At 44.1% G+C, this 27,174-nt stretch overlaps 1 protein-coding gene across 1 annotated transcript in view; it reads right to left on the reverse strand.

The window, feature by feature from the left end:
- Gabbr2 (gamma-aminobutyric acid type B receptor subunit 2) overlaps window positions 1-27,174 on the reverse strand; it is a 327,777-nt gene that overhangs the window by 188,818 nt on the left and 111,785 nt on the right. Inside the window, exon 2 of the mRNA XM_090330311.1 lies at window positions 12,766-12,903. Within this exon, the coding sequence (XP_090186437.1) occupies window positions 12,766-12,903 (138 nt within the window). The remainder of the gene's footprint in view (window positions 1-12,765; window positions 12,904-27,174) is intronic.

Genomic DNA, 27,174 nt, shown 5'->3' on the forward strand with positions numbered 1-27,174 from the left:
CATAGGCAAATGAAAACAACAGGTGAGTCTACATAAACAATAAATATGGCACTCACTGTATTTTCCTTTAATGTTCTTGCAGGTTTCAAATTTTCTAAAATAAAAATGTTGGAGGAAAGCTACAACAGAAAGCAGTAACTCCACTGTCCAAGGTGAAAATAATGTCTACAACTGAAATAGTGCACATTTACTCTATTTCTAAGTGCTCATGAATTCAACCAAGTGCTGGTGCCTCACATCTATAATTCTTGCTACTCAGGAGGCTGAGATCTAAAGAGACTTGAAAACCAGCCAAGCAGGAAAGTCTATGAAGTTCTTATTTCCAATTAACCACTAAACCACCAGTTGTGGCTCTCATAGTAGGTAGGAGAGTGCTAGCCTTGAGCACAAAAGCTCAGGGACAGTGCTGAGGCTCTGAGTTAAAGCCCCAGAACCAGTGTGCACAAGCATGCATGCATGCATGCGTGCATACACGCATACACGCATACACACACGCACACACACACACACACACACACACATCCACGAATTCACAATGCTTTTTTTTTTTTTTGTCCATCGTGGGGCTTGAACTCTGAGCCTGGGCATTGGGGAGAATCCCTTTGTGTCAGTTCTGAAGGAAGGAGAAGGTCAGAGCTGCTTTGCTGTGTCAAAGCTCCAGGGACTCATGACTCTAGTTTCAGAAGACAAAGGAGTTGGATAAATAGCGGCTTCCTCCTACACGCTAAGACAACATGCCATCACTCCAGACAGAGTCAGAGTGAGGGAACGGCCAACATGGGAACCTGGGGGAAAGCATGAAAATGATGCTTCTGTGGGAAGAACGTCTACATAGTTACCTAAACTAGGATTGCTTTTTCTCTAGTGGAGCTCTTTCACTGTTTAAGGTTTGGTCGGTACATCATGTTAATAATAAATAAATTCATCTTCTGTGTAAACTGATTCAAAGCAAATACCTTCAGTATAATTCACAAAGTAATGTAGGCTCTGCTGTGCTGGAAAAAAAATCCAACTCATTCATTATAAAACCACACAGTATACAAAACTAAGTACAACACATTTGGAAATCTTAGCATGCTTATTGATTTCCATCAGCAACCAGCCCACCTACTTTCTGAGCTGAAAGGAATCATCTATTTTTTATATAGAACAAGTTACTGGGTGAGTAATAAGTTTGTGGTATACACACACACACACACACACACACACACACACACACACACACACACGGGTGCAGGTGTGGTGTGTGGGGAATACAAACTACTCCCCAATAGAACACTGCCTCTATGGAGAAGCATATGCTACCTCTGGTCATCTGGACAGGCTAGAGACTCCCTGCCCACACGGGCTGTGGAGAGACAGCAGGTCTGGAGCTCCTACTTCATCTTGTGGTCTGCTCGGCAGGAAGCAGAGCCAGCCTTTGCTCTCTTTGAATCTTCCTTTCCTCATTCTGGATCCAGCCCAGCCTCGAAGACGCTCATTTTCCTCCCCTTCCCCTTCAGTTGCCATAAAGGTTGAATGAGATTTTGCAATAGGGCAGTGTGGCCTGATGACTGTGAGCAGGCACCTGAACTGCTTAGGACTGCCAATCCTCCAGGAAAACACACTTTTTTTTTTTGCCAGTCTTGGGCTTGAGCTCAGGGCCTGAGCACTGTCCTTGGTCTTTCTCAAGGCTAGAGCTCTACCACTTGAGCCTCAGCACCACTTCCGGCTTTTTTCTATGTATGTGGTACCGAGGAACTGAACCTGGGTCTTTGTGCACGCTAGGCAAGCACTCTACCACTAGGCCAAACTCCTGGCCAGAAAACACACTTCTTACTGCCTCCATTTCCCTATCTGTGAAATAAGATTATACTGCCACTACTATAGGAAGACATGCTGCCTCTTGGTGCCACATCTCTGAAACGCGATGAATAGTGTCTATTCCTAGAGCTGGTATGTGAGGAGGAAAGGAGTTCATTTGCTCATACTTTGCCAGTATGGAATTGAGGCTGGTAAGATGACAAATTGGTTTTGTTTAATTAGTTCATGTCCTCTCACAATTTCTGAGCATCTACTTGGTGACAAGTCCTGGATGAGGCCATCAGGTTGGGAATGTCCTTACCCTGAAGGTATTTGCAAGTGGGTAACTGATGCAGCATTAGTCTGGGACTTCAAGGCTGTGACATCTTAAAGGAAGGAGGAAAGGAAAAGGAAAGGGTGCTGAGCATCTTCTCCAGCTGGGACAGGGACGGGGAGATGATGAAAGCTTCCTAGGGGAAGAAGTAGCACTTGAATAACTATCAGGGAACACACAGGACTATGCCAGGAGGGGAGGAGGCAGTGCCCATAGGCTCCTGGTCTACCCAGAGGTAGCCTGGACCACGATCCTGCTGTCTACAATCTCCAACATATCTGTATTTTACAGGTATGTGTTACCACACCTGGCCTGAGAATCTGAATTTTAAATAGCAAACTAGACTTCTCCTCCCTATCCCCTCCTTTGCAATTCCTACCATCACATACTTTTGAGGATCTCTGCTTAGTCCATCTCCCTTATATGGAACACAAATTCCTTCTCAGCCTCCCCACCCTGGGGCCCACTAAGACAGAGGTTGTCACAGTGCCATGTCTCAGATGCCCTTGGTTTCTAAAGCCTAACTTAGGGGACCAGCTGGAAAGAGGGTGAGAGCTATTTGCTTTGCATTCTTCCTAAAACATCCCAAATCCTACTTCTTGGAAGATCTCTAGTTCCAGGTAATGATTGGTCATCCTAAGCCTGGTGGACTTTGGTATTTTACCAAGTTGTCATTGCTCATGCTCTTCACCAACACAGGCAATAAGCAAAGTCTGTTGTAAACATCTTCCTCAAGAGAGTCACCCCTGAATCACAGGACTAAAGCATCTAGAGTAATTCTGAACATGTGCCAGGCTCTGGGCTCGACATTTCTTGTTTCCTCTCTCACAGCAATACCGGGCTGGGATGTCTCTTGTGACTCTGGGCAGAATTAGTTTTCTTATCCTCCTTTAGTCTGTTCCTTCCAGAGCCAACACCATGCCTGCTGCAGTGGTTCTGATGACCAGCAGCCTCCTCTGTACCATAAGCGGTTGGAGTGCTTTATTTATTTAGAATGAATTATTTACACTCCACATACTTCCAGAAAGGGGTTGAGGTGGCTGGTGGTGAAAGATGCATAGAGAATGAAGCCATTGGAGTTACATACTGAGAGCCGATACTACTTTAGATACCATAGTCTTGAATTTAAAATGGGGGTCAGAACCTTGCATTGAATCTCTCGCCAGATCGACAGGAAAGATATGGGTTGGGTCCGGTGGCAGAAATAGATTGGGAGCCACCACCCACTCACCCACTCGATAGTGTCGTGTCCTTCCTTAACCTTCCTCTGCTACTGTGAAAACTCAGTCAGAAGAGAGGACCTGCATCTCCAACAGTTACTGGGGGCTGAGTTCATCTCCCCTGCAGGTTTTCTGCTTTGATTGCCTTGTTCTGAATCACTTTCATAGTGTACAATATTTCATTTCATCCACAGAACTTTAGACACTTATAAATCTTGGAAGAGTTTCCAGACCAGGGTCTGGCTGGTGCCTCAGACTGCAAATGCATTAGTATGATAGCTATAAGGGTTCACAGTCTGCAAAGGGCTTCCAGCCACTCTACTTTCCCCATCCTATCTGACATGCTCCATCACCCCTAAAGGGAGAAGACAGACATGATTTTCCCCATTGCACTGGTGAGATCTGTGAGACTCAGAGGGGGCTTTCATGTCTGCACATCCGCCCTGTCAATGAAAGGCACCAGAGGACAGCCAGCTACCCTCTAAGGTTCTATCCTCTGTTCTTGTGGTGACAGTGTCATGTGGACTGCAGTGCTGTCCTTCTACCACCACCACCCGCCACGACCCACAGCAATAATTCCTGTTTCCATGACCACCACAGATGGGTCTTGCCTCAGCCTTTATCAGGCAAACTCCCTTGAGGATTCCTCCTTTCTCATCCATCATACCCTAAGCTATTTCATACCTCACGCAGGACATTCTGACTCTGGCTCTGGAAACCAGGCTTCATGGCATCCCATGACACATAGCCAGGAAGGATCCTCCAAAGTTCCCAGATTGTGGGGTCCCCCTCATGTCCTCTGGTAGGCCCTTAACCTTAACCTCTGGCTCTGGAAACCAGGCTTCACGGCATCCCATGACACACAGCCAGGAAGGACCCTCCACAGTTCCCACATTGTGGGATCCCCCTCATGTGCTCTGGTAGGCCCTTATCACTTAGTCTTCTCCTTTTTTTCTTCTAATCAACGCAGAACATGGAGGCTCCTCATAGATTATTAATGTGCTAAATGTCTCCTCTGGAGACAAGCGCCAAGAAATGGCTCCAACCTGCCCTGGATTGTTGGCCTTTATTCTCTTTCTTAGACAGCAACAGCTAAGCTTCCAACTGCATAATCATGCCGCTGCTTCTAAATGCTTTTCAGTCCAGTCCAGTTCAGTCCAGATGCCAAGTGCACACTGTGTGGTAAGAGTGTGACAACCATGAGTGAGCCATGGCCGGATGCTGGCCTGGTGGGCTTTGTCTTCTGGGAGGGAAGACGTACATGTGTGGACATTGAGCATCTTTCTCTAGAGCCTCTAACTTGCCCCTGGACCTGAGGGCTTCAAGTTCTTTAGCACCCAGGAAAGCAAGTCTTACAGTTCATACAGCAACTTTGAAGTTTAGATAGCTATCAGGGGTCTGTCCCTAGCAGATGAATCTTACCCATCAGAAAGAACAGCAGCTACTGTTAATAAAAATGCTTGTCTCTGAGTGCTAGTGACTCATGCTTGCAATTCTTACTACTCAGGGGGTTGAGAATCAAGGACTCCAGTTTGAAGCTAGCTCAGGCAGGATAGTATGTGAGACTCTCATCTCCAATTAACCAGCAAAACAACAAAAGTGGAGCTAAGACTGAAGTGGTAGAATGGTAACCTAGAGCAAAAAAGCTCAGGGCAGCACTAAAGCCCTAAGCTCAAGCTAGAAAGAGAGAGAGAGAACAAAGGTATCTACTGCTAAGCCCTGGGTATGCCAAGGGATCCAGTACTGCTGTGATGGCTACACTTGGGTGGTGAGGGTCTAGCCCCTCCCATCCTCTGTTTCTCACCCTGGGATCTAGCAATCCCTTCCTGCTCGACCTCTTAGGCATCAACCTCAAATCCTACAAGCCACAGCTAAGTAAGAAGCAGTATGTGATTTCTCAGGCAATGCACAGCTTAATAAAATAATCACACAAGCAAATCAAGTCAGATCACAATATTCCTGTTGCGATGAAGCAAAATGGCATCCACTGGCAGTTCAGAGAGATACTGGAAACTTTGGCAAATAGCAACAGACCTGATTTAGGGGTTTTCACTGATTCGGTTTTAAAAATGTCAAAACCAAGTATGATTTAGAGTTCTCCAAAATCAAATCCTAAACACTAGGCCTGCACATCTGACATGTGTATGAACCCGCCTTCTCCCTTCAGAGTGCCCCCTTATGGGAGCTTCCCCAAGGGAAGCCTGGGTATTCCTTCGCATAAAAGCCCTGGGAGTTGGGCCAAGGCAGGCAAGAGGCAGGGTGTGTTGCAAGGGTGGGCTTGGGAGGCTCAAGGAGGAGCCTATCTATAGTTTAACAATCTAGCATGGCCTCTTCTTAAAAGCCAGACTCTAAGGGATGCAGCTCTTGAAGAAGAAACCCTTTACCCCATCAGGATCTGATTATTTTCATCAGCCTGTGAGCGGAGGCAGCTCTCTGACCAATTCCTGAGAAGCCATGAGTTCTGCCTGGTCTCTGGGGGTGTCAAATCCTCTCTCACCAGCAGATGTGGTATCTTGAATAGGCTCTGCCTCCTCCTTTCCCCTCTACTATGTAACCTGATGGGATGTGAGGGGGAGCGGAGTGGGAAAGTTGTGGGAGAACTAATAGAAGGGTGACATTGACCAAGATTGATCTGAAGCCCCTTATATGATTACTTTAAGATAAAAAACAATACTTTAAGATAAAAAAATAGGGGCCGGGAGTTTGGCCTAGTGGTTAAAGTGTTTGCCTAGCATGCATGAAGACCCGGGTTCGATTCCTCGGTACCACATACATAGATAAAAGCCAGAAGTGGTGCTGAGGCTCAAGTGGTAGAGCTCTAGCCTTGAGAAAGTCCAAGGACAGTGCTTAGGCCCTGAGCTTAAGCCCACGACTGGCAAAAAAAAAATTAAGATAAAAAAATAATAAATAGCTGAGCGCGATGGCTCATTCCTATAATCCTAACTACTCAGGAGGTTGAGATCTGAGGATTGAGGTTCAAAGCCAGCCCAGGCACGAAAGTGTGTGAGACTCTTATTTCTAATTAACTTCTAGAAAATCAGAAGTGGCACTGTTGCTCAAGGGGTATGGTGGTAGCCTTGAGCTGAAGAGCTCAGGGACAAGACCCAGGCCCAGAGTTCAAGCCCCAAGACCGACAAACATTAAAAAAAATAAAAAATAAGCTAGGTAGTGGTGGCTCTTCCTGTAATCCTAGCTACTCAGAAGGCTGAGATCTGAGGACTGTGGTTTGAAGCCAGCCCAGGCAGGAAAAGCTGTGAAACTTTCATCTCTAATTAATCACAGAAAAAGCTAAAAGTGGTGCTGTGACTCAAGTGATAGAGTGCTAACCTTGGGCAAAAAGATCCTAGGGACAGTACCCAGGCCCAGAATTCAATGAATGAATGAATGAATGAACGAATGGATAAATAATTTTAAAGACCAGGAAACAGAGACATTTTGGGGGGAGGGGTGGTGGGGTGGTGGAATGGTGGTGGAAATGGTGGGGTTTTTTTTTGTTTGTTTTGTTCTGTCAGTGGTGGGGCTTGAGCTCAGGGCCTGGGCACTGTCCCTGAGCTCTTCAGCTCAAGGCTACCCCCCTACCCCTTCAGCCACAGCTCTACTTCCTGTTTTCTAGTAGTTAATTGGAGGTAAGACTCTCATGGACTTTAGTGCCTGGACTGGCTTTGAGCTTAAATCCTCAAATCTCAGCCTTCTGAGTAGCTAGGATTAGAGGTGTGAGGCAGCACACCCAGATGGCAATGGTGTTTTTTATTTGGGCTTTTGTTGTTGCGGGGCTTTTTTGTTTGTTTTTGTTTTTGTTTGTTGTCTTTTCAGGGGAGAAAATGTGGAAGCACAGAAAAGGAGAAAGGAAGGGTGCACAAATGTAGTCATTTTATTCAGTATATACTACGTGGAAAATGAACTATGCAACTTGCGGGCAGAGACAGAGAGGGAAACTGGGGGAAAGTGAAGGGAGTAACTGTCTAAAAGGGAAATGTACTCATTACTTGACTTATGAAATGTAACCCCTCTCTCTGTACAACCTTAATAAAAACAATAAAACTGCATTAAAATGAAAGAATAAAAGAGAACTAGGCTGGCAGGGGTCTGCAGGGCGACCCCTACAGTGGTTGGTAGGCCACACACAAGCCACCTTGGGGTCTTTGAGGTCAGGATGCAGAGAGGTCTCCAGACAATTGCAAATAATGAGAACACAGTGGTTCTGGGGTTGGGAAAGTTCAGCTGAGCCTGAGCCAAAGGCCTCCCTGGGTCTCCCTTTAGAAGGGCTGCAGTTGCAGTTCCCTCAGGATCCCTCAGGTCAAGCCAGCTCAGATACTCTGCAGTGGGTCTGTGAGGATGAGCCTGAGGCCCAGAAGGCAAACGCCTATGTCTTGAGCAGGGGACATTCCAGGGCACTAAAGCATGCGCATCAGGCCAGGGGTGTGGGATTGAATGACATGGGGTTCTGAACTCTGCCAGCTCCAGGCCAGAGTGGGGCAGACAGATGGTAGCAAATATGTGTGGAGGAGGAGCATACAGGATGCCCCCACCCCCACCAGAGGAAAAGTCATGCCATGAAGGCTAAGCAGGGTCGTGAGCAAGAAGTGGTCTGGGAAAGGGACCAAGCAATAGAGCCCTCTCTTGCTGCACCTTGGATGTGGGTTTTGCCCTGGTGATCCTGGGCTGAGTGCCTAGAAGTATGTTCTACAGTCTCTTCCACATTCTCTTTTCCCCATGTTCCATTTCCTGGGAGAGGAAACGACGCAGAGAGAATCTGTCCTGAGCCACCAGTGCTCCAAAGCCCTCTAATCTACTGGCACTGAATTCCTTCTGAGTGGCAAGTAGTCTTACATTCTTAAGGGATTTGATGAACTTCCTAATCAGGCTTTCTCCAAACAAAACACCAGAACCTGAGCATCACCCCAGCTTTCCCCCCACATAAGACCACTCTTCTCACATAGATTGAAAGCTACTTGCCTGGTCTTAACTATTCTGTGTGTTCATCTCCTCTGACAGCAGATCTTTCTGAGATGACAGTGCCCTTGGAAACTCTAGCAAAAGGGACATCACAGCTACACAGGCAGGCAGCGTGGGCCACGTGGGAGACTGCCAGCAGCAAGGCTTGTCTGCTCCCCTCTAACTTCTGCCATGGCTTCAGCTGCTCCCAGCGAGAACACCATCAAAATCTCTCAAAATCTTGCATGCATAGCTGGGCATTGGTGGCTCACGCCTGTAATCCTTGCTACTCCAGGAGGCTGAGGATCTTAGGATCCAGGTTCTGAGCTAGCTAGAGAAATCTGAGAGACTCATATCTCCAATTAAACAGCAAAATGTCTGCACTTGAGATGTGAATGCTGAACTTGAGCAAAAAGCCAAATCAAAGTGTGAGGCCTTGAGTACAATCCCCAGGTCAAAAAAAAAAAAAAAAGAAAGAAAGAAAGGAAAATAAAAGCCATGCAGCTTTGGAGATCAAAACTTCCTCTTCCTCTTCAATCCCATATGCTCCCTTCTCCAGTGCCCATCCCATCTGACCATTCCTGCTCATGCCCGGGTCGGAGCCATGCACCCTCCATGGGGTCTGCCCTGGCTAGAGAGAGTCAGAACCACCTTTGTCTATGCCTGAGACTTGGGACTCTGTGAAGAAGTTTTTAAATCTAGATGCAGGAGTGGAGGTTCCCAGTGGCTAAGTGACGTCACAAGGCAAACAGTGTTAGCCTCCCTACACAACAACCCATGAATCAGGACACTGAGCAAAAGGCAAATGTAGAATTTAACCAATTTTGGCATCAGGGTGAGTTTTTCACCCCAATGGTGTGCAAATTCTGATTTTTGTGGCACAGGAAACAGAAACACCGATGATGCATTCCAGGACCTCTCTGTCCTGGAAGAACCCATGCCTGTCCCAAAGGGCAGTCCCAGCCCCTTTCAATTATGCAAATTGTATGGATTCTCCCATCTGTGAAACTGTTTCCAAGCCAACTTTCGAACAAGTTAAGGGACTCTTAAATCACTTGAGTGTCCACAGACCTGCTCATTCTACCCTCAATCTCTGAGGTACATTAGGCTTCCTGGATCCTGGGGAGGGCCACAGAGTTTGACTTATAATAAATGGGGCTTTTTTCCCTAAGGCTGAGAACACAAGAAGCCAAAAGTCTGGGCCCCCAAGTTATTTTCTTTCAGGATTCAAGTTCCTATTCCCTCCTTGCCCAGCTCTACAAGGCTCAGATAGTCTGCTTTTCTAGGCTCACCCCACCAATTCTGCCTCCTAGATCCTTAGGGTACCCCAAGTTGCTCAGCATTGTACAGCTCCCAGGCTCCTGGACCCTCACACATGCAGCTGGAGCCCTTGGTCTGGCCCCTGTGTCTGGCAATGAGAATTAGGGTGGCAGAGGACTGCAAATGAGTTATCAGCCAAAAATCCCATTGAAAAATGTATAGTGGCTGGGTATAGTGGCTCACGCCTGTAATTCTAGCTACTCAGGAGCAGGGATGTGAAGATCAAAGTTCAAAACCAGCCTGGGCACAAAAGGGCCTGAGGCTCTTATCTCCAATTAACCTCTAGAAAACAGGAAATGGGGCTTGGCTCAAGGGTAGGGTGGTAGCCTTGAGCTGAAGAGCTCAAGGACAGCGCCCAGGCAGAGTTCAAGCCCCATGACCCACAAAAAAACAAAACAAAATACTACCACCACTAACAACAACAACAAAAACGTATAGTGGTTCTACAGAAATAGAAGTAGAGAATCCACAAGTCTGCACACTGCCTAGAAGCAGAGAATGCCATGTCACTTCACCCCTAGGTCAAGTCCATCCTGAGAGAGGATCTCACACCTGTCGTGTGCCCTTAGTTCAGGATTCAGTGGACGCTTACTGCAAACCAGAAAGGGAGGCTCATGTCCAGATAAGGTAAATGACTCATCCGAAGTCTCACAGCTCTCAAGCCCTGAAGCCAGGCTGCTGAGCCACACGATACCATGCTGGCTCATAGGTGCATGGCAGGGTTTACACCATGGCACATGGAGCTGCTTTTCGGGGCTCCCCTCCTATTGCATCCACCCACACCCCATATGGCCTATTTCCACCAAAGAATGTGTCACCACTCTCAAGCCCACCTTCTACCTTCCACTTCAGCATGCCTGTTCTACTCTATCAGCAGTGCCCTCCCCCTCATCTCCAATTGTCCAATGCCCTCTTCTCCCTTGGTAGCCAGCCCCACATCACCTGCCCTGAGAAGCCTTTCAGGGTCATGGGCTGAGTAGCTGGTCTCTTCATCACACCTCTGCCATGCCTTGGGTCCATTCCCCCACACCCCTTAGCTATATCCTGCCCTGAGAAGCCTTTCAGGGTCATGGGCTGAGTAGCTGGTCTCTTCATCACACCTCTGCCATGCCTTGGGTCCATTCCCCCACACCCCTTAGCTATATGCTTGGACTCTGCCCTCAATCTTCCATTGGAACAAGTTCCCTGACACTCAAACCCCAACTTGTACCCAGGTTCTAGTCTCACCACCTGCTTTCTGTTCCTTGGCAATGCCGGGTCCTTGCCCATCACAAGCTGCCTGCCTGCAGCTGCTACTCTGTCTACCAGTGGGTGGGTGACCCGGTGGGTGACCCACCCACCCACCCACCCAATGGACTCCTCCCTTCGTTCAGGCCCAGCCTCTAAGAGGCCTTTCTAGACCACCCTAACATAGTCCAAAGTTCTTACACTGCTTTATCTTGTTTATAGTTTGTATCTTTTTTTGCCAGTCCTGGGGCTTGAACTCAGGACCTGGGCACTGTCCCTGAGCTTCTTTTGCTCAAGGCTAGCATTCTACCACTTGAGCACAGCACCACTTGTGGCTTTTTCTGTGTATGTGGTGTTGAGGAATCGAATCCAGGGCTTCATGCATGCTAAGCAAGCACTCTACCACTAGGCTACCTTCCCAGCCCCAGCTTGTATTTTTTTTATACAGGTGATATACAGAGGGGTTACAAATTAACATAAGTCAGGTAAAGAGTACATTTCCTTTTGGACATTGCCACCCCTTTCCTTGTGCTCTCTCAGTTTTTCCCTCCCATCCCCACCCACAAGTTGTATAGTTCATTTTCAACCTAGTGTCTAGTAAGTAGCACTGAAGTACTTGTTCACTCTTTGTCTCTCCATTTCTCTGTCCCCCTTTTACCCTCCCAAAGACAGATAACACAGCATTATCTTAAGCACCAGACTAGATGAATTTAAGTCATGGTCCTACTGTGTGTTAGCTCTGTGTCTTTGGACAAATTACTTAGCTTCTCTGGGACTGTTTCCTTGGTTATAAGATAGGAATGATCATTGGACCACAGAGCAGATATAAGGGTTGAGTTAATGTCCATAAGTCTCAAAACAATTTGGTACCTAGTAGGCCCTATACAATATCATCAATATCATCATCATCATCATCATCATCATCATCATCATCATCACCAATTATTGCTTGCTTGTTTCCTCCTTGAATGTAACTCTGAAATTAAAGGGACTGCGTCATCCTGTTCAGTACCATATCCGTAGTGCCTACCAAACAGGCAGTTGTTGTTTAGTTGGCTGACTGGCTGGAAGTATGAATGGATGGACAGATGTAAGGCTGATGAATAGACAGACAATGGGTGGCCAGATTGAGAGATAATGGATGGATGGGTGATGATGGAAAGATGAATGGAAGGATAGAGGAGAAATGAAGGGAAGGAGGAAGGGATGAAAGGATGGACTGAGGGGATAGAAAGGTAAAAGGATGGTTACAGAAGTAAGTACACAAATACAATTACCTCTCACCTTGGTGGTCATATCCTTCTGTATTACTCCCTCATTCCAAATAGCAGCTAATGCTGGGGAATTTCACCTGCACCGGACTATAGCATACATTAGTGTAGGAGTCATTAGTGGATAAATCTGTGTCATGAAGAATGAGTAACTGGCCAGGGGCCCAGAGAAGGATTAACTGGGAGAAGGGCGGTCTTGGTAGAGAATATTTCAGTGACAGAGGAATGCAAGCTGAGTAGGCAGAGGGGCATCTGGTTAGGGGCAGAACAGGTAGTGCACTGAGGTCCTCAGGCCAGGATTATGTGGGGTAGGTGTTGTCTGGAGGACTATGCTATGGAGTGGATGGCAGAAGAAGTCACTGTGCAGGCAGGCTCGCCAGAGTTAATGGTCCTGCAAGTCTGGTACAGTCAGTGGTGAGCACTGGGGGTTCAAGCATATGGTGTGACATCAGGGCTGCTTTACTGTGTATGCTATACAATGTTGGATGAGAGGGTGAGGCTGGGCGGAAAGGAGAGCAGGAGGCCAGATGCCATCACCCAGGACAGAGTCAGGAAGCCTGACTCAGACAACCGAGAAACCATATCACACAAAGAAGCACTCCAATACAATGCCAGCAGCCTGCAAAGATGCCCTCCTTCCACTCACCACTGCTACAAAAGGAAGTTGGGCCCTTACCTGCACCAGATTCCAGCCTTGGAGGGACTCAGCAATGATGGATGTGACAGATGGACAGACGCCTCCAAACACCATCAAATGGTTTGGCCCGTATTTTATTGCATCATAGAAGGCTTTCAATCCTTTTGCATTGTCACACTGAGAAGGAAACAACATAGAGAAAGAGAGGCTCACATTAGACATGATTTCCAGGGGCAAGAGCCTAACAGTGAGGTCCCAGAAGCAAGCTCTTCTGCAAGGCAACCCTTGGCCTTAGTCCAGCAGGGATGGGACCTCCTAACTGGGTCCCAGCCTAGCTGTCATAGATTGTCTTGGCACCCTGTTTCTCAGCCTTGGTCTCCCTAAGCACACTCCCAACCCCGGACTACCCTCAATCCCCTCAGCCATCTGAACAAGAATGAGACTAGATCCCTACACCAATACATACACACATACATTCTCACTGTAGGGTCTTCCCTTGTCATAGTAATTTGTTTATATTTTAAATGATGAATTCACACTCTTAGGACAGCCATTAAAAAGAAAAACAAATAGACATTAGCAAGTGTTGGCAAGGATGTGGAGAAACTAGAACCCTTGGGTGCTGTTAGTGGAAACATAAGATGATTCAGCTAAAGGAAACAATAAACATAAAATTGCCAATGATCCCACAAATCCTCTTCTGGGTGGATTCCAGAGTGAACTGAAGCAGGAACCCAAAGAGATATTTGGACTGTATTCACAGCAGTATGGTTCACAGTAGCCATATCCTCATGTCCATCCACAGAGAAAGGGAGAGATAAATAAATCATGACATGTACACACAATAGAATATTACGTAACCATACAAAGGAAGGAATTTTTGACACAGGCTAAAGCATGAATGAGACTTGAAGACATTATGCTAAATGAACTAAGCCACACAGAAGGGTAAATGTTGTATGATTCCGTTCCTTTGCAGTTCCTAGAGTAAACACTCAAATTTATAGAACAGTAGCTCCCAGATGCTGAGGAAGGTGTAATAAGGATTAGTGCTCAATTAGTGCTCAAAAGTTTCCATTTGGAAGGCTGAGGGTGGTGATGTTACACAACAATGTGGATGTGCATATTACCACCCGATTGGGCACTTAAAGATCTTTAAAGTGGTAAACAGTATGTGATTGCATTTCATCACAATAGTAGAAAGGACAATGTAGAGGAATCTAAAGGATTGAATTCACTTAGCAATGGCTGCCATCCACAGCCCAGGGATGGTTGCTGAGAAAATATGAAGGGTGGACAAGACCTTGTCCAGGAGCTCCCAAACCAGACAGGAAAACTAGCTAATAAGCCAGACCATGGGGCTAGGTACAGTGGGAGATACCTGTAAATCATGGATGGTGGTCTGAGGCTGGCCTAGGCAAAAGAGATTAAGAGCATGGTTCAAGAGGTATAAATGCCCTCCCAGCACATTCAAACCCCAGAGGACCACAAAAGAAAGAAAAAACAGATTGTGATCGTCTAACATAGAAAGACAATCAAGTCTGTGTGTGTTGGGAGTAAGTCAGGGCTCCCATTTCTACCTCCCTCATTCCAAACATGTGGCCCTCTCTCCCTAGCTGCTACCTGGGCATTTTGTTTCCCTTGAGCCCAGTGAAGTCTACCTGCTTACCCCAGCCACCACAGAGTCCTTTGTAAAACATAAACATGTTCTCACTCTCTGGCTTTTTATGCACTTTCAAATTCCTATCACAATGTAATGCTTGAAAGGTTAAAAACATAATTCTCACAAAAATCGATAGCGTGCACATGTTAACATTTATTTAACTCATTAATAAGGGAATCTGCAAGAAGACAAAGTAGGTTTCAAAGAGGATTGGAGAAACAGGCAATTTTTTTTATAACAAGTGAACACAAAAATGAGAAATGAGGTAGTTAAATTAAATACCAAACTAGCTGAAGTCCTACAGGGCAATAAAACTCTAACCTTCAGGGACAGAAAAGGAAATCTTTGGGAATAAGCATATCTTACAATCTCAGGCAACTGTAAATATTTGGGCCTTAGTCATTGGGCAAAGATCCATTCCCTAGTGAATGGGCAGGCCATTTAATGCTTCAAGTATGAGGCTAACTGGCCAGAGAATCACAGTACTGTGTCATTTATAAGCTGGGGGAGATTTTCTTAGCATTCATCATAGTCTGGCCTTCCCCTCCCCACCCCCAACCCGATTTCTCTCCCCTCTTCTGGATACTCACCTACCTTCCTTTTTGTTTTTCCCTCCTGTCTCTGTGCCTTTGCACCTGCTGGGTTCTTAGACAGGAGCACTATTCTTGGTTATCAATGCGGCCCATTCCTTTTAACCATTCCCACAATTTTAGCTTCCCATACACAATAGCCACACACCCCCACACACATCCTGTCACTAGTATATCATTCTATATTTTTTGTTTGTCTGGATGATGACTAAGTTCTTACACAAGAATATGAGCCCCAGAAGGATATGATTTGGCATTTTCTTCCCTCCCTTCCCCCCTCCCCCCTCCATTCCCCCCTCCCCTCCCTTCCCCTCCCTTCCTTCCCTCCCTCCCTCCCTTCCTTCTTTCCTTCCTTCCTTCCTCCTTTCCTTTCCTTTCCTTTCTTCCTCCTCTTCCTTCAGTCCTCCTCTTCCTTTCTGCTCCTTCTCATTGCACCTTAATAATCACAGTATGGGACAGAGTGGATTGGTGTTAGTGTTCACATATCTCCTGAATGCTCCTAGGATAGAGGACATAATATGCCACAGGCCCTGGCCTCTGAGAACTCCTTCATTTTGAAGGTCGGGAGACAGGGCATTTCAGTCCCCTTAAATGGTAGATAGTGCTTGGGGGAGATCCTGATCTAGGATCTCCCTTGTAAGGGAGAGCCAGGTAGGACTGTGAGAGAGGGGACATCTGAGAAGGGAGAAGTGGATGGGAAGACTATCAGGAATATGGAAAAGGAGCTGAACACAGACACAGCCAACCCCTGCCTCTGGCTAAACAGGACAAGTGGTTTGGGGAAGGGAACCAGGGTTCTCAATGTCAAGATGAAAAATTAGATTCTATTTGTCAGGTAACTGACAATTAATCCAGCTCTTAAATTTTTTATTTAGTACCATATCTTCTAGATCCAATTCATGTACTGAGGGGCATCTGGGTTGGCTCCATATCTTAGCTATGGTAAATAATGCTGCAATGAACATCATTGTGCTAGTAAGTTTAGTATGCCCTTCTTTCCGGACATTTGGGTAAATGCCCAGGAGTGGGATTGCTGGGTCATAGGGGAGCTCTGCATTTAGTCTTTTGAGGAATCGCCACACTGCTTTCCAGAGTGGTTGAACTAGTTTACACTCCCTCCTGACCCCATCCCCACCAGCATCTGTCGTTATTAGATTTCTTGATATTAGCCATTCTAATTGGAGTGAGGGGGAATCTCAAAGTTGTTTTATTTACATTTCTTTTTTGTTTTTTCATATATTTTTATTGTAATTAATAGAAGGGTTACATTATATTCACCAGATAGAAGGTACATTATTTCTCAAATATTGATACCCTTTCTCATGTCATGGTCCCCATTTCCCTCCTCCCTACCCCACTCATCTTGATTTCCCCCTTCCCTATCCTATTTCAAATAACCAATTAAGCATATATAAAATATATCAGATAACAAGGTGAAATATTTTAACAATATGAGATAACCAAGGGACAACAAAAGAGATGAAAGATAACATAGTACATTAAGGACAATAATCACTCATAATATGGTTTTTGTTTCTATATCCTGGAGGTCCTTACATTTAGCATCATACTATATGGCCTTATGTATCTAGATTTTGTTCTACTGTGAATCTCTGCTAGGAGAGCCCAAGGTTTCTACTGATTGTGACAAATGAGGAAAACCATTGAGCCTATGTTCCTTTGAGTCTGGCTTACTTCACTTAATATGATTTTTTGAATGATACTGCCCCATTTGTAAGGAAATGGAAAGACTTACAAAAAATCATATTAAGTGATTTACATTTCTTTTGTGGCCAGAGATGTGGAGCATTTCTTCAGGTGTCTATAGGCACTTTTTATTTCCTCTTCAGTGAAGTATATCTTTAAGTCTTTAGTCCACCTTTTAATGGGATGGTTGTTTCTTTGAGGATTTGTTTAAAGAGATTCAATTTTTTGAGGTGTATGTATATTTTAGATATGAAGCATTTGTCTGTTGTATGGTTAGTGAAGATCTTCTCCCATTCTGTGGGCTTTCTATTTAACTTACTAGCTATGTCCTTTGCATGGCCAAAATTTTTGAAGCCAATTGGACAATGTGCTATCATGACTGTATTATTCCTAGTAAATAAAAAAAAACATACTTGAGGTATGGTATTTCATTTTGATAACTTAGAATAATAATAATTACTTCTCATGGAGTATCTATGATTTTGATCCCTTGTTGATCTTGCAGAAAGAAGATGTGGTACTTATACACAATGGAATTCTATGCTGACATCAGAAAGAATGCATTCGTAAAGATGTGGAAAGACTTCGAAAAATCATATTAAGTGAAATAAGCCAGATCTAAAGGAACAGAGGCTCAATGGTTTCCCTCATTTGTAACAATTAGTTCACATCTAAGACTCTCCTAGCAGAGAATCATATCTCAAAAGCTATGTACATATATGGTCATATTGGATGAGACTAAACAAAATGAACTCTAGGATATGGAAACATGAGGTTTATCTTTGTTGTTTTCAATGTACTATATGCAGTTATTTCTTTTCTCATTTTTTCCCCTTGTGGTTAATCTCTGATGTTGTTACCTGGTATATTGTATATATGTTTATTTGTTTATTTGAAATAAGGAAGGGAAGGGGGAAAACAAGATGACTGGGGTAGATGGGTGAAGGGAAATTGAGACAAAAACCCAAGAAGGGGTATCAATGTATGAGAGGTAATGTACCCACTACCTGATGAATGTAACTGTAACCCCTCTATATATTACCCCAATGATATATTTAAAAAATTTAATTTAGGCTAGTGTCAGTGGTACCTAGCTATAATCCTAGTTACTCAGGAGGCTGAAATCTGAGGATCCCAGTTCAAAGCCTGCCTATTCAGGAAAATTGTCCATAGGACTCTTGTCTTAATTAACTGCCAGAATCCAGAGGTGGAGTTCTGGCTCAAGTGATAGAATGCTAGCCTTGAGCAAAACAGCTTAGAGTCAGTGCCCAGGGCCCTGAGTTCAAGCCCCAGGACCAGCAACACCCCCCACCTGTCCAACATACATACATACATACACTAATTTTTAAAGTTAGCCAAGTTAACTTTTGGGGCCAACAAAGAAAGGTGGAAAAATAAGAAAGAGGTGGTGGGGGAGGGAGGGAGAGAGGGAACAAAGGAGGAAAGGGAGACTGTTCTTGATGTTTCTCCATCCACAGAACCCAAGCAGAACAGTTCATGTTTTAATTCTTCTCCCATGATTTTCTGAATAATTTCTAGTCTTTTACATTTCTGAAATGACTTTTGGCTTGTTATTTAATTCAATGACAATCATAACTCAGTACCAGAAGATTTATAATCAAAGTTGTATTACATTAAGAACTTAAGATACAGTTGCTCAGCAAACATCTCACAAATACCTTGTCTTTTCCAAGATTCTGTATTAGTAATGATACCTTGACTTCTTGCAAACATTGTTCCTGGCTATGCCAATTCAAAATTACTTTTTTGCTAGTCCTGGGGCTTGAACTTGGGGCCTGAGCACTGTCCATGGGCTTTCTCAAGACTAGCACTCTACCACTTGAGCCACAACACCACTTTCGGCTTTTTATTTGTATTTGGTACAGAGGATCTAACCCAGGGCTTCCTGCATGCTAAGCAAGCACTCTACCACTAGGTCACATTCCCAGCCTGCCAATTCAAAATTCTACATCATTTCAAAATTTTGAGGATATTTAATGACAAGTTATTGGTGAAGGGTCTTTAAATGTTCCAGAATGTTGATCAGACCCAGTGCACACCAGATTAGGTGTGGCAAGCAGAGTGAGGATCCTACCTTTCCTTTTGACTACTCCTGTAAATGCTACATTTCATGACAACAGGAATTTTTGCAGATGTAATTATGGGTACTAAGGAGCTGGTTTTAAATTACTATCTGTGTTATAATTTAGCTGGGTGTCATTATAATCACCTAAGTTCTAAAAAGTGGAGATTTAGTTTGGAACCATGCATGAGTTTCATATGGTTTGAAAGCTGAAGAGGGCCACATGCCAAGAAGACTCCTATAGCCCTAAACTCCTAGAATTCTAACATCCCAAGTTCTGCCAGTAACCTGAAGGAGCATGGAAGCTAGTCTTCCCCAGGTAAAGCCTCCAGATAAGAACACAGCCCAGGTGATATCTTGATTTTGGCCTTGGGAAACTCTTAGTAGAAAACACACGACCAAACAACATAGTACCTAGACTTCTGGAACAAACTGTGAGATAATAAGTAAATAAATAAATAAATTTAGTGAATCATTAAGTTTGTGATAACCTGTTATAGCAGCAATAGAAAGCTAGTGTACTCAGAATGAGAAAGGCAAACTCATGAGGTTTTCTTCAAAGTTAATTAATTCCATGGGAGGAGATGTAGGCTTAATTTATAGGTGAGGTCTCTTTCATAGTTTATATGGTATGTATTTATCTGCTATAAAAAGGATAGGTAGCTTTTAATAGCTAGATAAAAGTGTGGTACCCCAATGGGAGAGATTGCTAACATAATCCCTGCTCTCATTGACAGACACAGACACTGAGGTCTAGAAATAAGACAAGGAGAAGGATTTCTGGATTATAGGTTTGGAATCTTCTAATAATCTACTGAACTAAACAGACAGAGAAGGCTAAAGCTAACATATTCTAGAAGAGAATATTTCCTGCAGAATAATGCTGCAAGCCCAGATTTCTTCTGGACCTGCCCTCAGGCTGAGGGAAGAGAAACAGCCCATCGGGCACTAATATTCCCTGCCTCCATGAAGGGCACACTTTCATAGCAAATGAACTCCAGGCCATAGGGCCAAGCCTCCTACTTCAACATTCTTCTTTCTCAGACTTACTTCAATCCTGTTTCTTCTTCCCTGACAGGACTAATGCCCCCAAACAGATAACTTTGGGACTGGATCCACTTAGAGGTTTCAAATTCATCCCAGCAGAATCCAGAGTTGGTCTGGGAGGTCACAGCTCTTGGCCCCTCCCCTACAGCCAGCCCCTTCTCTTGTGGTGGCTTTAGAGGAAGTATCAGTCTCCAAATAATACTTTACTTGAAAAGAGTTTCTTGCTAGTAGTAAAAATGTTTAAAACCTAGGAGAGAGATACCCTAGGGGTCTTTGTTAGAGTCCTTTTGTCTCTGGCTTCAGGAGGGGCAGGTGATTAACTCCTTAGTGATAGAGCACACACTAAAAGGCAGCCAGCTGCCCGTCAGTTTACCTGGTGAGCAGTTCACCAAACGTGAGGGAGTTTTCTCCAGGCATCAGGTTTCTCAGGGAGGATGTGCAAACGCTTCATTGGACACATCTCCCAGCATCTGTCCTCCCTGCTCGGGTGAAAGTCACTTTCATGTTCATTTCATATAAAACTCCTAAATGCTGCATTCGGAAATGGTCCCATAAGAGCTGTTCATCATTGTCCCTTCTCGGGGACCTGCCCTTGCCTAAGCTGCTTTGTAATACCTCATTTAAGGTGTTCGTCTGATAGCTTTCAGTCAGCCCGTGTGCTGGGCAAAACAATCATATTGAGAAGTTATTTATGGCAAGTTTCTTTCAGCCTTTGGGCTTCTGATGAATCACTCTCAGTCAGAGAGGGACTCTGAGTCCAGGAAGGAGATGAACTTTATCATGGTCTCCTAACTCAGCCCCCCAAATTCTCCCCCTGAGAACTTTTTCCATTCACCCAGGGAGGTTATCCCACTGGTTGGCATGGCTGGCCATCACCTGCCCAGGACACAGGAAATAAGACCACCACCAATCCTATTTTATGCAATAGCTTAAAGGGGAATGGCTGTCTTGCTATTGGAGCCTAGCTGTGCCTCCTAGCGGGTCCTCAGTCACTGTGGCCTTTCCACCTTCCCCTTTTCTCTTATCTTGCAGATTTTTCATTAGTGACTTTGATGTCATATCTGCTGTCATTGTTTGTGGTTATTGCCTCCAAATTCCAGCCACTATGCCACAGCCAATGGTCCCTCCTCTTCCTCATAAGGGCTTGTCACCAAGAAAGCCTCCTGGCACCTATAGACTCTTATGAGTCTTTGGACTAGATCCAAAGGCCAGAATTAATTTCTTAATGGAAAAAAAAACAGAGTCCAGAATGAAACTCATTTTCAGTTAGATCTCATTTTTAAAGAATTAAAACCTCTTTTAAAAATTTTAAACTTTTCAAAGAAAATGTGGCCGAGTGTTAAAAAGTAAAAATGCCAAGAAAATGTCAGTGCTAATAACAACCCCTTTGAAACCGGGAATTACAGCACACAGAATTTCAGAGCAGAAGGGGACTTTAGAAGCAAATGAGTCCAGCCTGTCCCAGTCCACCGCCTCCACAGGACTCACGAGGAGGAGCAGGGTCCCTCCATGGGCAGGAAACCCAGCTTTCTTACAAAGTTCTTTGTTGGCCTGGAAACCACCATTTCTTTTGCGATTCTTGTGCCAAGTTCTCCTACCCGGGCAGGGGCCAGCATATGTTTTCCATAAATGGCCAGATGCTAAGTATTTGAAGTATGCTAAGCTTTGTGAGCCTAAGCAAGATTCAATTCTGGCCAAGCATGGGTGGCTCATGCCTGCAAACCCTTGCTACTCAGGAGGCTAGGAAGTGAAGATCACAAACAAATCCATGAAACTCTTATCTCCAATTAACTAGCAAAATGCTGGAAGTGACAGTGTGGGTCAAGTGGCAGAGTGCCAGAGAGAGAGAGAGAGAGAGAGAGAGAGAGAGAGAGAGAGAGAGAGAGAGAGAGAGAGAGAGAGAGAGAGAGAGAACGAACCAGGCTCTACGTTGAAGCCCCAAGACTAGTACAAATGTAAGGGAATAAGCAGGGCTGCATTCCAACACAACTTTATTTTTAAAAGTAGCAACAACTGGATTTGGCCCCTAGGCCCCAGTTGGCTCAGTCTAGCTCCTTAGCTTCAGTGGTCCTGGGGCTGGAAATGTGGCTTAGTGGTAGAATGCTTGCCTAGCATGCATGAAGCCCTAGGTTTGATTTCTCAGTTCCACACAAACAGAAAAATCTAGTGACTCAAGAGGTAGAATGCTAGCCTTAAGCAAAAGAAGCTCAGTGACAGTGTCCAAGCCTTCAGGTCAAGCCCCAGGACTAGCCAAAAAAAAAAAATCATGATCCTCAGCCCCCAAGACCCTCCAGATACCAAAACTCAGCCAGCATAGCTCCAATAGACTCCTTCCGGCTGTATCATACTTAACTATTCTGCTGTTTGGGGGATGCACCACCTAGGACAGTTTCTCAAATACCTTCTCTGCCCTTGCGGTAAATACCAGTAGCTGCTGAGTATGGTGGTATATGCCTGTAATCTCAGCATTCAGGAGGCTGAAACAGAAGGACCCCAGGTTTGAGGCCAAACTGGGTTATAAAGTAAGGTCCCATCTCAAAGTATAATAAAATAAAAAGAATGGAAGAGAAAGAAAAGAGTGCTGGCTAACATATGTCCCACCTTTACTATGTGCTGGGCACAAAAATTGAGAACATTAGGTAAATAATTTTATTCATTTTTCACAGTGTTATTATATTCCAGTAACTATTATTCTTTCCAGAAGGAACTTTGCCCAACTAACCTGCACAATATGAGTCTATAGCACTGTTTCTTTTCTCTTTTTTGCCAGTCCTGGGAACTTGAACTCAGGGCCTGAACACTGTCCTTGGGCTTTGTCAAGGCTAGAGCTCTAACACTTGAACCACAGCACCACTTCCAGCTTTTCTATGTATGTGGTACCAAGGAATCGGACCCTGATCTTTGTGCATGCTAGGTAAGCACTCCCCCACTACGCCAAACTACCAGCCCTACAGCACTAATTCATTGTAAAGAAAATGCCATTACTTTGCTGGATGCTGGTGACTCGTGCTTATAATTCTAGCTACTCAGAAGGCTGAGATCCAGAGGATCATAGTTTGAAGCCAACTCTGGCAAAAGACTCCATCTCTACTTAACCAGCCAAATGCATGGGTGGAAGTATGACTCAAGTGGTAAAGTACAACCCAAGTAAACAAGCCAAGCAAGTATGAGGACTCGAGTTCAAACTCTAGTACCGGCAAAATATAAAATCAAAAAAGAATAATTTATTATTATAGGAAGGAAATGTGCTATTTATATACAACATAAAATATGAAAAACAGCTAAGAACTAATGGCTCATGCCAGTATTCCTAGTTATTTAAAAGGAAGCTGACATCTGAGGATCAAAATTTGGAGCCTGTGCAAGAAAGTTTGTGAGACTATTATCTCCAATAATTACTACAAACAGGAACTGTGGCTCAAGTGGTAGAGTGCCAGCCTTGAATGAAAAAAAAGTTAAGGGACAGCACTCAGGTCCTGAGTTCAAGCCCTAGTACTAGCATATACATACATACATAACACATACATACATATACAATATTCACATATATGTGTGTGTATACAGACTAGAAAAACTAATGAAAACAGACAGTAAGTCCAACACTTAATTGAAACTGAAGTCTTTGTGCACTCCAGCACACACCCCTCCTTGACCCAGGGGGAGCCCTGCATTTGAACTTTTCCTTTATCCATCCTTACTTTTCTTTGTGCTTTTTATGTGTGTATAGTTCCTAAACCCAACATCATCAGTCTTTGGAAGTGTAATCTGCTGCACAATCCAGCAGAAACTTACCCCTCTGGCTCTGCATTACAGTTTGTGAGTGTTTTGTCACTGGCCACAGAAGTGGTTTGCTCATGGTCAAAGCTGTGCCAAGGCCCCTGAACAGTGACAGAACTGTTTTCACTCATTCCTGCTGACAGACACCTCAGTGTCTTTGCTGGTTGTAAGCAAGATGGCTGAACATTTCTCAGCCTGTCTCCTGACAAACATAATGCAGTCTTTCTAGGACCTTTAGATTAGTTGGGATTAAAGGCATAAAACTACCTCATCAGTCCCTATGAAGTAATTTTTTAGGACCCCTTCATACCCAGAATTTTTTTTCTTAATCACCTAATGTGTCTTAGCTATCATTGATTGTGCCTCATCTCAAGTGATCCATTCACCCTCCCAGCAATGTCTGAGAGATCTCTTTGCCAGCTTTCATTTGTGCCAGTCTTGTGAGGGTACCCCATGTCTCATTTCAGTTTGTACACTCCTGACTATGAGAGGTTAAACCATTGTTTCCTACGTTTAGAGTTGTTTATGCTTCCTCTTTTGGATGGATGACTTGGCCCATTTTTTCACCTGGGTTGTTTGTCATTTCACTATTGATCGGTTCAGAACACTCGCAGTCCCAGTGCTGACCTGAATGAAATGGTCGCCTTAGGCCTTCTGATTATTGGAAGGCAGTCTTTCCATGGCCACTGACCCCAGACAGGGCATGCTATTGGTAAACGCTATGAACTCAGCATGCCACAAAATACCTGTGAGCCAGCCTTGGTGGCAGGGAGTAAAGAAAGTATTTGACAAAATCCAGCCAACCAAATGGTAAATGAAAGCATAAATCCCAGGAACGAAGGGCTTGTGACAAAGAAACAGTGACAATGAGAGCTCTTCAGGAAAGCTGATCCAGGCATACAAGAGAGGAAAGGAACTAGAGACAAAAAGGGAAAGGAACTGGAAGAAAGTTCATTTCCTCCTTTGCAATAGAAGGGCTCTACTCAATATCAGCTAAAACTGAAAACTTGCTGGGTGCTGGTGGCTCACACTTGTAATCCTGGCTACTCAGGAGGCTCAGATCAAGATCTGAGGATTGTGGTTCAAAGACAGCAAGGAAAAAAAGTCTGTGAAACTCTTATCTCCAATAAACTACTCAGAAAAAGCCAGCAGTGGCCTTGAGCAAAAGAAGTTCAGGGGCAGTACCCCGCTAGGAACAAAATAAGTAAATAAAATTGAAAACTGGAATTTAAGGGTCAGGATCTTAACTTTGATGCTCCTCACAATCCTTTATTACCCTTAGAGAGATATTGTAGAAACAAATATTTTCTGTAGTGAAAGCAAAAATGCTTAGTGTGGAATAATCCCTTCTGTTTTACCTTATTTTCTTCTCTTGTGTGCAAACTAACTTCAATATAAGCTTCAAGTAGATATAATAATAATCCTACATTATAAAGGTGTTTCCTCTCTACCTATAAAACTGTCCATCTCTATTTAGTAAGAAATAAATAGAAATTAAAAATGGCCATCATCTAAATAGGACTGAGATCTAAAGATGGTGAGAGTCAGGGTAATTTGATAACTTTCTTCTTGGTACTTTTTGTCTTACTTGAATTTTAAAAAATACCTGTATTGTGTTAAAAAGACAAAGTGGTTTGGCTTTTTTTGTTTGTTTGTCTTTGGAGTACTGAGATTTGAACTCAAAGTTCTACTGAAACCACACCTTGAATTCTTTTTGCTTTTTCATTTTTTTTTTCAGCTAGGTCTTTTACTTTTGTCCAGAATGGCAAATCTACCTACCTCTGTCTCTTCAATAGCTGGGATCACAGGTGTGTATCACCATCCAGCTGGTTTCAAAGTATGATCCACCTGCAGAATAGCTGGGATTGCAGGTATGTACCACCCAACTAAGCCCCAGAAAGGATTTTTCTACATCCAGGGTTCTTTCTCAATCACTGACATCTCCTTTTCCTGTTCTATGGCTGACTTTCTGAACTCAAAAACAGGTCTTTAAATTTCTTATCACTCAGTGATGTTAAAAACTAGCCTTGCACCATGCATCTAAATTAAACACACGCTATATTCTTGTGCCATTGCGTTTTTGTAGAAACAAACAAGTATTTTCTGTAATGAAAGCAAAAATGCTTAATGTGGAATATTCCCTTCTGTTTTACCTTACCTTACCTTATTTCCTTCTTTTGTGTGCAAACTAACTTCAAACATCTTCAAATTGTCTACTAAGTACTAGGAACAGTCTGGAAAACTGAATCTGCGTGATGTAGAAGCATGCCTTGAATAGGACAGGTACTCAATAAATGTTTTACTCTGGTGTTATATCTGGAAATAAGAATAGTAGCAATAATAACAACATGGTGAGCCTTTATATTGAATTTATGTGTGTCAGGCTATTCTAATTGCTTCATACATATTGGCTCACTTGAAATATCACCACAGGCCTGTGAACTATGTCCTGTCTCTATGCACATTTTAATAGATGAAGAAGCTGAAGGTTAGAAATGGCAAGTAATTTGCTTAAAGAGGTACCCAGGGAGTAAGAACAGAATCGGGAGTCAATTCCAGACAAGGAGGGTATCCATGGATAATATGCTGCTATGTTCTTTGTGGGTACAGAGAAACAGTAGACACCTGGCTCCCTGGATATCAGGTGTGAGCATCAAGTTCTGGGCCATGTAATGTGAACAAGGTGATGTTGACCAGGCCCAAGTTAGCTATGAGTGAAGAACAATCCAAGCAACTAGGAGAAAACGAGTTTCACGGAGGGGTACCAAAGAACCCAGAGAAAAGGCATAAGACAATGGGTGCCTCACAAGCTGGCAACCAAGGGGAAGAGCATTAGGACATGCCTCAACTTTTGAAATGATGTCACTTTCTTCCAGGTACCATGGCCACAAAGTAAGAGCATGGTGACAGGACAAGGGCTCTGTTTCTGGCCAATACATGAGTAAACCACGGGCAGTCTCTGAACCTCAGAGACCTGGCTGCCAGCAGCTTTCCTGCCTATCCTCCTTCCTTCCCTTTCTCCCTTCCCTATGTCAGGACAGCCCATTGGTCTGGAGGCCTGTCCTGCCCATACGTTCTCTCCCCACCTTCTTCTGTGGGCCACCCTTCCCTCCTGGGCCCCTCTATTTCTGCTTGTGCATCTACTTCCTACAATACACCTCCTACCACACTTGACTATGGCAGAGGCAGAGGATGTAACCTGAACATATGGATCTACTGGAACACAGAGGCCTGGTCTGTGCAGTCAGGCTGCAACTGCTAACAAATACTATTAACTTCCTGTGGTAAGCACTTTGAAACACACGTGGGGAACTATCAGAGAAAGGTGAAAAGAATTTAAAGACAGATGAAGAAGGATTGTGGAACAGAGCAGGAAGTCAGAAAGTATGCCTTACATTTTAAAACACTGGCCCTAAGGAAAGAGTGATACTGCACTCATCATCTATCTGATTTATGGAATTGTAAACAATTTGCACATCACCTGTATAAAGACAATTAAAAACCTGTCTTACCACTTGAACAAATAAAAGCACATTGGCTCTTATTACTTGCACCAAATAAGAGTTTAAGGGTCAATCAAA

Source organism: Megascapheus bottae, chromosome 3 (genome assembly GCF_031878675.1).
Source record: "Megascapheus bottae isolate mThoBot1 chromosome 3, mThoBot2.hap1, whole genome shotgun sequence".
Lineage (NCBI taxonomy): Eukaryota > Metazoa > Chordata > Mammalia > Rodentia > Geomyidae > Megascapheus > Megascapheus bottae.